The 12720-nt window shown below is 37.3% G+C and overlaps 1 protein-coding gene across 1 annotated transcript in view; it reads left to right on the top strand.

Moving 5' to 3' along the window:
* The window catches only part of IRS4 (insulin receptor substrate 4), a 29068-nt gene extending 17061 nt beyond the window's left edge, over nt 1-12007 (top strand). Inside the window, exon 2 of the mRNA XM_024202587.3 lies at nt 11138-12007. Within this exon, the coding sequence (XP_024058355.2) occupies nt 11138-11142 (5 nt within the window). The 3' untranslated portion in view covers nt 11143-12007. The remainder of the gene's footprint in view (nt 1-11137) is intronic.
* Nucleotides 12008-12720: the final 713 nt, after the last annotated feature.

Genomic DNA, 12720 nt, shown 5'->3' with positions numbered 1-12720 from the left:
ACCAGTATCTAATTTCTTAATAGACTCAATCATATTCCCATTAACTTCAGTGGGAGCTGGACTTTGCCCAATGAGTACGATATTATGGAAGAAAAAAACAGTTTAAACTCTCAGAGCTGGATCTTCCAGTGGCACAAAACAGTCCTAAACTTGGCAGACCTTGCCTTCTGAGGATTTTCCCTGCCTAGGAGATTCTCCAGCTAGTTGCTAAATCACCCTGGTCTCAGGATTTTTCTACATTAGGGATTTTCTCACTAGTGTAGCTACATGGGTGTAAACCATCAGCACAGATGTATAGTATCTCTGCAGTTTACCTCAGTTTGAAACTGCTGCTGTTTCAAACCAAGGTAAGTCTCATTGGTGCGAGCCCCACTTTACATCAATATAGTGTCTCTAGACTGGTGGTTTGCGCTGATATAGATACATGGGTGCAGACATTCCTAATATAGACAAGTTCTCAGCCCTTGATACAAGGGACATGGCCAGGAATAGGGCCCTTGCTGGGATTGCTCCCTACACTGTCAAGAATCCAGGTTGTTGAAATCGCCTCTTGAGGCCATAGGTATAGGCTGTAAAACAAGTTGCCCTACTTAATGCTAGGAACCAACCAGAGAGCCCCAAAATGCAAGAGTGGCTTAAATCCACCTTTAATCCTACTCCCTCTCCTAAGCTTTGCCAAGTACATCTTCACTGCAGCTCAAGTTCTGGGCCATAGTAGTTTAGAAGCTAGCAGCATATACATTTCTGTGCAAATATAAACTATTTTTCACACTTTCTGTCTTTGGAAAAAAAAGTGAAGTTTTGAATTTCTAAACTATTCTAAAATTTGCAAAGGTAAGGTAAATCATTTTTCAGTAGATGTTGCTTTGCTCTGCTCAAGGCAGAATTTTAAGAGAAATAGTCGTGTTGTCCAATGTATATTGAATTGTTATACATCCCCCCCTCTTTCTGTCTCTTCCCCCAAATCTATACTTGTCTTGAGTGGCAATAAGTTTCCTAACTCTCAGTATGGTGTCTGGAGACAAGATAAGAGTGTGTCAGAAAATGTCTTCCTCGAAACTTTACCGCTATTTGCCAAAATAGAAAAAGCAGAAGCCACTGTTACGAAAGACAAGGCACATTCTTTGCAAAATAAGGATGTTGTAAAAGTGTAAGAAGGTTTTTTAACAACGTCTGAAAATGTTAGGCCCCCAAGAACAGTGTAACTGCATTTGCAGGTAAATGAATTCATAAATCAAAATGTGTACTGATCATTTGTAACAGTAACTTCCACACTTTCTTGTGTGCATTTTAATTTTAAACTCTTTTCTTCTTGACACCTTGACATTGAGATTCACTGAGAGTTTGCAAACTTCTTTGAGAAAATTGTTAAAGTAAATTGAACAGTTTGTGAATAAAATTTGCTGAATGAAAATAAGGATTGGAATTTTTTACATTTGTTAACACTGTGAGAGCTAGATTTTTTTCTTGTTTGTTTTTTAAAAGGTCAGGCATGTAATTATGAGTACAAAATCAATACAATTACAAGTCTCATTTTGGACACAGTTACTTGAGCCCCCAAAAGCATTGAGTATCTATTTAAATATATCCCCATTAGGAAAGCAATTAAGCATGTGGTTAATGTGCTTAAAGTTAAGCACATATTTCACTGCCTTTTCTGAATAGGAATTTCCTGAATCAGGTCTTTGATATGTGTATATACAGTTTTGGTAATTGCACATGCAAATTACCGTAATTAAACGTGTGCTGAATTGTCTGGTTTACATTTTTGTAGTCATAGTGGTTAGGTGTGCAAATTAAGCCAGCATCTTTTCTGTGCAATTGTATAAAAATGGTGCACGCAGATCAGGCCCTGAATGTGTACCATTTTAAACGAGTGCTCTAAGAAACAAAGAAAATATAGGGCAAGAGGGGTGTTTCAGAAAATCAACTACTACTCAGTGTGTAAAGAAATTGTTTTGATGGACCCTTTTGTGGGAAGTGGGGGGGAGGAGAAACTTATCTGAAAGACTTGTATCAGAATACACTAAGAGTTCCCCTCCCCCACTGTCGTGCCTGCAAAGGAACATTCTAGGATGTACATTTCAGGTCCTGAGGTTGCATAGAACACAGTGGTCTACTTAAACAGCATGAGCATTGGAGTGCATGACCATGGGAGGGAACTAGTGCTGTGCTGTTTTCTTGGATCTGTGTATGATTTGGGGGAATCAGAATTAGCCACAATTCTAATTTAAAGTACAGGAAATAAAAGAAAACTTTGCTAGTCTCCCCTTGAAGGCTTTATCTGTCTACATTCTTAACATGAAGTTTTTAACCATTAAAGATGATGGAAGCAAGACAGGGTGGATTGATAAAATCAGTAATTTAAGTTGCTTTGATTTATAATCATGATTTAAATCAAGCAAGAAACCTTCATTTAAATCGTTGATTTTAATTGTGTTTTGCATCCGTACTCTTTATTTTCTAAACGAGGTTGATTCTCATTAGTTGATAGCCATTCAAACATATTTATTTGCATTTGAATATAGCCTTTACACTAAATTTGGTGCTTTTTGCTAACCAAGAGGATACATTATATCTATACATATTTATTTAGATATTATATAGCTTGACTTACGTTTATTCAGACTCTTAATGTTTGCATTTTTAACATTAGAAAATGGTGACTGATGCATTCTTTATTTACTATGTGTGTGTCATTTTTTACTTGTGATTTGTTTCAAAATCTGTTTGGATGGAAATTACATTTCAAATAAAATGCCCCAAACCAGCATTTAACTTTTTTGTATTAAATAAAAGTACCTTATGTATTGGATGCATAAGAGAAAACATTTTTCAAAACATGATTTGTATTTAAACTAACTGATTTTTTTTAAACAAAGGAAGTATTGTCTGTAGTTTATTAATTGATGTGATTGTTTCTGGTCACCATATCCTTGATTTTTAGAACTAGTAAATCCTCCCTCTCATACCTAGCTTTTATTCATAGATTGGAAGAGGAAAACAAGCTTTTCTACTTTTTCAACTCCCAGTTGATTTTTTAACTGTGACTGAAATAAGCATTGAACTGAACTAGTTGAATAAACTCAGGTAAAGAAGCTATTCTCTCTGCACGTGCAGAAGAGCTTACTGCTGTCAAAAGCTGGGTTAGCACATCAGACTGTTCCAGGTGCTTAGCCAGTGACTTCCACCAGTTCAGTGGCTTGACTTCCTTTAAAACTTGGCAGCAAACGGCTTAATATTTTTTTTTTATATTTTAATTTAAATGGTTTTATTTAGATTATAATAAGTTTAGGACTTAACATAGGTTGTCAGTTTCAAAATTAATTCTAAATAGTTTTTTAAATAAACCTGTAACTTAATTTACATTCAAATTTTTTAATTTAAACTGGATTTTTTAAAGTAATTGATTCTTATTCATGCTGCATGAGGATAACATTTGAATGACAGCTTCTCTGTTTAGGTTCTGTGTCTTAATATCTGGATTTAATTCAGCTTTTTCCAGAAGTCTGATATTCTCTGTGTCACAGTTCAGCACAACTGTATCTGTATTTCCCCTCTGTGGTTCAGCAAAGGCATCTACTCTTGACTCCCCAGCCATTTCCTTTCTTGGGTGGAGACAAATGTATCTCTCCCTTCTGACCAAGATATTTACTGGATCAGGTAAATCCTACTCGGTGACATCCCCAGCAAAAGATGGCTGCCTAAAGAGGTCTTTTTGCTTTCTCTTCAGGATTGTCAACAGTCTAATTATCCCAGTTAATGTACCAGAGAGCTCTTTCTAAGCAAGTGCATTTTATTCTTAAGGTAAAAGAAATACAGAGAAAACATAAAAGAACCTACACGCATGCTAATAAGTTCACCAGAGATCACCTACCTCCAGCATGGGCTCTGGCTGGTGAGCAGTCCTTCAAACCCCACTCAGTGGTTTTCCCACGGTTTCAAGTTTTTAACACCCTTTGCTCAGAACAAGAACCCCCATGAATCTGGAAGTGAGTCCTTTATCCAATTTGGGGTCTTTGAAGAGAACGTGAATAGGTGATCAGCCAGACAGCCCCCTGCTAAGGGGGGCAAAGCTTCAAACAGGGAGTTCCCACCTAACCAGAGGGTTTACATTAGCATACCCTTCCCTTCCTCCTACAGATTTCCTGGGACACCCACTTAATTTCAAAAGTTTAAATTGTTTCAAAAAGTCCTTTGAAGTTGCTGACATTTTCGATTGTTTACATTAGTCACGTTTCCTAGAGAAGTTGCATACATTTCCATAGTCATACATAAACAATTGCATTTTTAATACAATGGACCCCAAAGTTATTAAACATAATTTGGTGAAGTTTAACTTCATACAGTAAGGTTTATCCAGGTTACTGCAGGAGATTGCCCAAATGGTCAGACTGTACTAAAATCTTTTCTAAGCAAAGTTTTCTATTAACGGAATTTTACAACTCACTCATAAGTCATCAGATGTCCACTCCTGTGAAAACTAAGATAATCTAGCATATGTTTCTTTGAGGAGTAATTAGAGGGGGGAAGATGCCTGCTGTATGTTTAAAATGTCCTTTTCTTTTTTTTAAACGGGATCCTGACTTTTCTCTCTGTTTGAACTTAACTCTACAGTTGCAGGAAATGAAATGTAAATTGAAATATACAGACATCCCAAGTCTGTTCAAATGGGGTGCAGCATGTTTGGAATCTAATTTATAAAGACTGTAGTCTAGTTCTGTTTCCCTATATCTTGTAGCTCTGTAAATTACCTTTCTATGAAAAATTTACAGTTTTATGTATAAAGCATTGGGATTTTTTTCTTGTTTATTTTAAATTACACCCTTTAAAGCTGTCCAAGCAGTCAGTTTACTGCCATTCCACCTTACCTTTTTCACTCCTGGTTTCTCTTCTATCCCTCCTTCCTTCCTGATCCTTTGAGTCAGAAAACTTCAAGACCATACACAGCTCAGTGGACTCCTCTTGTTCCAAACTGTTGAGAAGAGTAGTTTTGATTTGGTATATGTAGAGCAGGGTAGGCTGGAAGACCAAAATGTAGCAATCCAAGGTGAACAGAAATGGTTTAGAAAATTAAACTAAGTGCTAGATCCACAAAAGGACTTAGGTGCTTAACAGCCTTTTGGGTGCCTAAGTCCAACATTTAGGTGCTGCTGAGGTCCTCAGAACCCTGCTGCCGCCTAACTTTGTAGGTGCCTAAAATCCCTAGTCACCTAAATTTCCACCGTTAAAGTCCCCTAGGCACCTATATTTCCACTAGTGAGCATGTGGCCTGAGAATCCTGAACAGGTAGGCACCTTCCTCAGGCCTGGACTTAGGTGCCTAAGTTCCCAAGGGTGTGGCTAGCTTAGACAGCTCTCTGCTGGGCTTGCTGGCATTCTTAGACCCCAGACTTGGGGTGGTGGGGTCCAATGGGTGGCAAGGCACCAAAAGTTAGGTGTTGCAGTGCAGTGAATCTATCCCTGAAATTATACTTTGGAGGTGATTTGCAAAGCTTTTGGATACTTAACTCTTTTGCTGAGCTCTTTTTTTTTTTTTTTTTTCATATAAAAATCTTGAAATGGAATCTGACCCAAGTCAAAAAAGTACAACACTTTGAATAAGATATAAAGCAGTTTCTTTGTAGCATATTGTAATGGGCTTGAGGGTTTAAATATACCTGGAGAAGTGTGCCCAGGGCTAGGTGCTTCAAGCATTTCTTTAAATTTTCACTTTAAGGCTACTTTAAAGGCAACATTATTAATATATTGGAAAGCTGCCGTTTTCTTTTAAGTTCAAGTTTTTGCCTCTGTTTTTATATGTCATAATAAACAATTGATCTTTGCCATTTTGTGGTGTTAAAGACTAAGGGAGACTTGCTATTTTTTTGAAGAGCTCCTGAAAGGTCAGGAATAGGGACTTTTTATTGTGGCTACATTTCAGTGACTTTGCTCACCTGAGATTGAAAGTGTCTCACTTGCAAGCTAATCAATCTTATCAGTGTCTGTCCTTCCACTTTGAGAGAGAGTTTCATTCAGTGGCACATTTGATCTTGAAGAATCCAAAGAAATCAGTTTTCTGCACTTTCAGATGAACACAAATCCTTTTTTTCTTGTTACTTAACTCTTGACAGTGTTTACATGTTGTTATAGAAGAATTCTTTTCATTACTTTAGTCCATTCAGTTGCTTGTTTCCTATTGCTTCTTTCAATGTTAGTTGTGTTGTCAGATACAATCATACAATCTTAATTACTAAATATTAATATATTTGCAGTATTGATGAACAGTTTTCATATATATTATAGTTTCCGTAAAACAATGTTACCTACTGAATTGAATACTGCGAAGACAGAAAAATAAGTCAGATTTATATTAAACTATGTCATCTGAAGCCCTGCTCATCTTCCAGAAGTTTCTAGAGTATAGGAAAACAGACCTTCCTGATGGTCCACTTACTCCCTTCTCTTTAACATCTAGTGACGGTTGATCCACCTACTACCTACAATCACCAATGATTCCATCAAATTTCCAACCCCTCTTCGGTTCTAGATAGTTGTAAAAAACCCCTTTCCCCCCCCCAATATGCCCAATTAGCACAATAGACTCTTGATGTTACCATTTTACTTTTAATTTTCTATAGTACTTAGTTCTAGTATTTTAAAAAGCCTTCCAAAGACATAAGTGTAATATGTAACATCAATGACAAGTCAAACAATGGAAACAGAAAAACTCTTTTTTTTTTTTTTTTTAAAAATCTTTGCACTGCAATTTTTGGGGTGTGGGTGTGCCCAGATGGGAGGAATGTGTGTGATTGCACGCATCTTCTCACAACCATGCTAAATGTGCCCAAGTTCCCTGCCTGGAGGATCTCCTGATCAGTATGAAATGGTAGGAGTCCAGAAATCCGCTCAGGTGATGTTGGACCATATGCTCATTTACACTAAGCCTGTATTACATCTCTGGCACTATTAAGGTTCCTTAGATTTGCACCCACGTTAAGGTGCCTTTACATTATCATATAAATGAAAATCAGAAACACTGGGGTTCAGGAGTAAGCTACTCCAGGTCTTGGGTTGTTGCATAGAGGTAATTGTACTGCTAAGATGAAAGGGGCACTGCAGGGTGGATTCCAGCACAGATCTTCCTGTTCAGAACAAAATTCAAGACATTGTTTGCCTGGCAGGGAGACATCACCAGTTTGAAAATGAGGATTTACAAATCACAGTTCAGATCAGACTCAGCATTAGGTCTTTTGGCTGCAACTATGGTAACAGTACCTATGGCATGTGTCTGCATGGGGAAACCTCAGTGGACTTTGAGATAGCATTGGAATTCTTGCATTCCTTGTGAACAACTGATGATCTATGGGCCTCTCTGCCTGTGGTCAATCTCCAGCTAGGAATGAACTTCCAAGCACCACCCATTCAAATTGTTGTAACTGCAGATATGCTCAGTTTGTGATGGGGATCTTGCAGGATCTCAGTTATCTATCCATCTCCCCTCAAAGTTTAGGGGATTTGCTTTTGGGTGTGTGGTGTTTTTCCCCCCTTTCCTTTTCCTTTACATTTGTAGTACATAAGTGAATGTAATGCTTTTACTCCTCCTCTCCCTCCACCCCCCAAAAAGGCACTGACTATTGAGGGCCCCAGTGGGTTGTACTACTCAAACGATCAGTTTGAAATGTTCCACTTCATGAAGAAGGGGGGGGGGAATAGGGGTTCAGCCCTTAATAACTATAGCTTTGGAAGCTATTAGCTAGTTTTGGGTTGGAGGCTTGAGATCCAAGAGTGAGAATCTTATGAGATGATAGGCCAAATTCACGGGTAATGTGTAATTTAAATTCCCTTGCATTTAAACCCCATTAGAACTACTTACACCTACACATCTATCTAAAGTAATGTAATTTATGTCAAGGGATGCCAGAAAAAGGTGCAAGTTAAAGTAGAGCGGCCCTTTAGTTTTACACATTTAATACACCGTTTTCTGGCTCCTCAGTATATACGTTGCACCAATTTAGACAGCAGTAGAGTGGGCATAAATAGTTTTCAGGGGGTCTGAGTTGAATTCCACTTAGATTAATTTAAATATGCTGACTTTCACCCTGTGAATCTAAAGGAGTCTGAGTTGGTGTATTGTCTACGATGATACACTTTCTTTTGGCCCCCAAAAGAATCACACCAACTTTGACTACTTCTAGACTGAGGCTTGCTTAGGTTTCCCTCTGAATTTGGCCTGCTATCTTCAAAGAAGCAGAATTACAAGGTAAGCAAGTTCCCCTTTCCAGAAGATCAAATTCTTCCCTTTTTGTTTTTATATGTGATTGGCAAATAGAATATTCCAGGATTTTATAAAAGGTTTGAAACGTTGTAGGGAATATGAATTCTGTCATGTCTGACATTAGGATTGTCTTATTAAACAGCCTGGCTGCCATTGCCCAAAATGTTTTGGGGGGTATAATTGGAGAGAGTAGAATAACTAGTCAAACATTTTTCAGGTGTATCTTGTCTTAAATGTAGAGGAAAAAAATTATAGACATAGTTCCTTTTTCTATGTAAGCTTGTAGATAGGAAGCAAGGGAGGGGGTGGGAAACCTTTATTACTAGTGAACATCGGTTAATATGCAAGCCTCAGCTGTATTAATGTGAGCAAGGAGGTGCTGCTTTGGTTGCATGCCTCACTGAAGAAAAAGCTTCTGTGTCTCTGTAAGTGTGATGCATAGCCCCTTCATTCTTTGATCCTAAAACAAAAACCATCCTTCTTTGAAAAAAGGAAAATTATTTAAAAACCCATGTCTTTATTTTACAAAACAAAAGCAAATTCAAAGCTGTTGCTAACCAAATTGCAGTGTGTGTGTAAAATGAAATGATTTTATATAAAGCTTGTGATTTGATTAAGATAGCTATGAAACAGCACAATGTTGGGTTTTGAGATTGGCATTTTTTTAAGTGATTGACCCAGCCTTTAATGTGTAGTTACTACAGTTTCTTTTGGATAAATGCTATAGAAGGTTTTCTTCACACTTGACGTGTTAGTAAGATACCTCTCTTGTAGTGATTTAGATTTTAATTTACATTGTCATTTTTCTTCAAATGAAATAGCTTCCCATCAGGCCAAGAAAATAGAAATTACTTATCTGAGACCCTAGAACAGCTTGGTATTGGTTCTATACACTTTTATTTTTGTCTCAGACTGAATAATTTGTCCTTTTGATGCAGTTCCTGTCTATTTAGCAGTAGCTTCCTCATAGATTTGCATAATAGTGCATTGCATTTACACAAGGCTTTAACTAGTCACAACATATTAATCCTCACAATACACCTGTGAGGGAGATAAGTATTGTACCCATTTTTATAGATGGGGAAACGGAGACAGAGGTTGAGACTTGCCCAAAGCCACTCAAGTGATTGTCAGAGCCCGGGGGCTGGAGGGGGTGTCCTCCCTCCCTCTCCAGTATTCATTCCATAAACCAGGATGTGTCTCAGTGCGTAATAAAAAGTGAAGTTCCTATATCATAAACTATTCTGAGTTGTAATTGGACATTTTGTTGTTACTAAATACTAAAAGGACTTGGTCCATTTACAGGCCTTTGAATCAGAGTTCACTATTGCTCAGTTTAGAGTGAAAATAGACTGGTATCTCTCTCTCTTTTTGTATTCTCCCCCACCCCAATCCTGCTTCTCTTGTACTAGTATTTATTCATTGAGAGCTGGTGCATTTGATGTTGAACTAACTTAACATGGTTCCTTCTCCAAAAAGCCTACAATAATAGTCTGCAGACACACACAGTATATCACACAAGGGAGAAAAGGTGGAAAAGGATGGTGTGAAACTATTGAAAACAGCAGTTTGAGAAAGATGGGTACAGAGATGGGGCCCTTGTACATACCCTGGAGTACGATATTGGAGACCTATGTAAGATCTGTTTCATTAGAGTATAGAGGGAAGCAGAATTGTAGGGGATCCAAGAAGTTGAGGTAATGGCTATAGATGTCACACCTGATAAACTTCAGGGCAAAGGGGAGGAAAGCGGCAGTGCTTTATGCAAATAGGGTCAAGAAAAGTATTTAGGGCTCAGGACACCAGCGTGTCTGAAAAGTGAGGATGGTGTCAGGAGTAGGAGATGATGAGGTCTAGTAGACTGGCTGAAGAGCTGCAAATTTTCAGCTCCACCCATAGGGGTGAAGGAGGAAAGACTTTTTGTGTTGGAAAGGTATGAGGAGAATCATGTGACATTTAGGGTGGTGCTCAGAACATTGCAAGAAGGATATTTAAATAACTCTTCACTCTCACATGTCATTAAAACATTTAGTTCTTCCCCCACCATGTCTCTTCGGTGACCTCTGCATATTTCTACTGTGCCCCATCTTGCTGTACCCAGAGAGCTTCAATTCTTGCTAAGAATTTTAGTTTAGATGTTTTCAGAGAGTTTGAACTAAAACTTGATCTTAGTTATCTGTACTGCTGCCATCCATCAATTGCACTTTATTCATATTCTGAAGAGTGCAAAAAAAAAAAAAAAATCACTTGAACTCTGTGGTGTTTCTCAGAGGATAACTTAATGACCAAATGGATTTTTCTGAAAGCTCAGGGTTAAGACTGGCACCAGTCATAGGCCTCTCCTTTTTTCATTTAAACTGGAGTCAAAATGAAATGTTTTTACAGCAGCCATGCACAATCTTAATTATAGCTGGGTGACAAAATCACTAATATTCACCTTTTTCATTGGATGTTTGTAATAAATGGCTGCTATGTATATAACCTGGCCTTGTCACATCACAGGTATCTCTTTAAAGCAGTCTAATTTGGTAGTGAGTTACACATAAGTAATTATGAGCTTTATTGATCATTTCTGCATAGTATGGGCTAGCTACACAAAATAGACTAGACTCTTGGAGTCCTGTCCAGAATGCAATGAGAATAATGTACGCTTGAGATGGATTCTCTAAGTGAGGCATTCTCTTCTTTGATTTCCCCATAGTCCTTCTGAGGAATCTAGCAGGAATCTGTTTAATTAACCCCCTTTTAAGAACTTTTCACCTTTGTCCTACTTTCAATAGATGTCATTTGTTTTGATGGGTAAACTCCATATCTTTTCAACAGAAAATAGTTTTCTGTTAGTGTCACTGACTGTATTTTTTTTTGTTTTGTTTCTTCCTAGACTGACTGCATTGCCATGGAAACCATTGTTAGAAGAGGCAGCTTTTCTACTGGTACCTCCAGAAACTGTGTGGTGCTTTTGGAAGCAGAGCTCAACTCCAGCCAGCTACTTTCACTTCCACCAGCACAGACATACACACATCATTGTAATGATTTTTGCTTAGATATCAGCTGTCTACAGTTGAGTTAATTTGAATTAAGATTTTTCATAGCTGTGTTTTGGTGATGGAATTTGTTTTTCCGCAGCACATTTGTTTGAGAAGCATTGGGAATGCTGCAGAGGGGATTCCTACAACTTCCTTTTTACTTCTCTCTGCCTCTCCCCCTAATTTGTTTTTATTTATATTGAGAAGTCAAAGCTGGTGGCTGGTAATCTATTTAATATGGGTTTTGTTTCTCTGGTACGTTAGCTTAAACATGTATTGCTTAGAAATATTTTGGCAGGTCAATTTTTTTTTTTTTTTTTTTGAGGGGGCTGGGAGAGAACTATGTAACTGAACCTAAATCTGTGATGGACAGACCTCTTTATTATATTTTGCTTTATAGTATAGGAGGTAGTTTTTGATCACAGAGCTTAGTATTTTTAATCGTATGTCAGAGCTTAAACTGAAGTTTGTTGCTCAGAATTCTGATATGTATAAGGTAAGATTAAAGGGCTGGTTGTCTTGTTGATTACACTTAAATTATCCCTGCCCATTTGTTTATGAACATGTATAAAATATAAATCAAGGTTTCTATTCATGCATTCAAATGGGAAAGTGCAGGGTCTTCTACAACTTTGACTTCTGCTTTACAATATTGATGTGTGCTGTAGCTTTTTAAAGAGAAACCACCCTAACTGATCTTTTTTTTATCCAAAACCCTCTTATAATTTGGGGCCTTTTTTTTTTTTTTTTTTTTTTTTTTTTGCATAATGGGAAAGTAAATACTTGGGTTATCACTTAATGCATTCTGCCTAAAGAAAAATTGCAAACAATGACTATTTCAAATTAAAAATAAATTGTGGAAAATTAGAGCTAGGTGCATCACTCTTACTGATTTTGGTTCAAATCAGTTTAGGCTTTTAACACTGCTATGACCTTTAAAAGCATGACACTAGTTGTTGGTACATACAATGTATAATAATAAAAGGCACTGACTTGATAAGGGGTTTAAAAGTGGTACACAAATCCTCATGCTGTACTGCACCACACAGCTGGTAATCCTCTACATTGTATATTGTACAAGTGTTTTGTAGGGCTGCCTCACTTGACATACAACCTTTAAAATACTAGTACAGTTTGTATAACAAATTAGATGCTGTCAGTTTTGATGTTGAGTGATGTGTACCTAAATCTATTTTTGAGTAGTCTTAAAATGTACATGTCACAAAATTATAAAGACCTTTCTGTAAACTTAGTATCAGTTTACAAAGTAACAGGAAAGAAATACTTGCTGCAGAGTTTAAAAGCACAGATGTGTTCTTGAATCTGGAAGAGAAGTTAGTCAGTACAGTTACTAGTTGCTGCTAAACATACTCTGATAATTCATTTAAAAATATTACCACTTCTATAGACCATGATACTGTCTTGCCATACAGTTTTT

The sequence above is a fragment of the Terrapene carolina genome, unplaced genomic scaffold (assembly GCF_002925995.2).
Source record: "Terrapene carolina triunguis isolate 2854851 unplaced genomic scaffold, T_m_triunguis-2.0 Scaffold131, whole genome shotgun sequence".
NCBI classification, from domain to species: Eukaryota; Metazoa; Chordata; order Testudines; family Emydidae; genus Terrapene; species Terrapene triunguis.
This window is presented reverse-complemented; position numbering and strand designations above follow the sequence as displayed.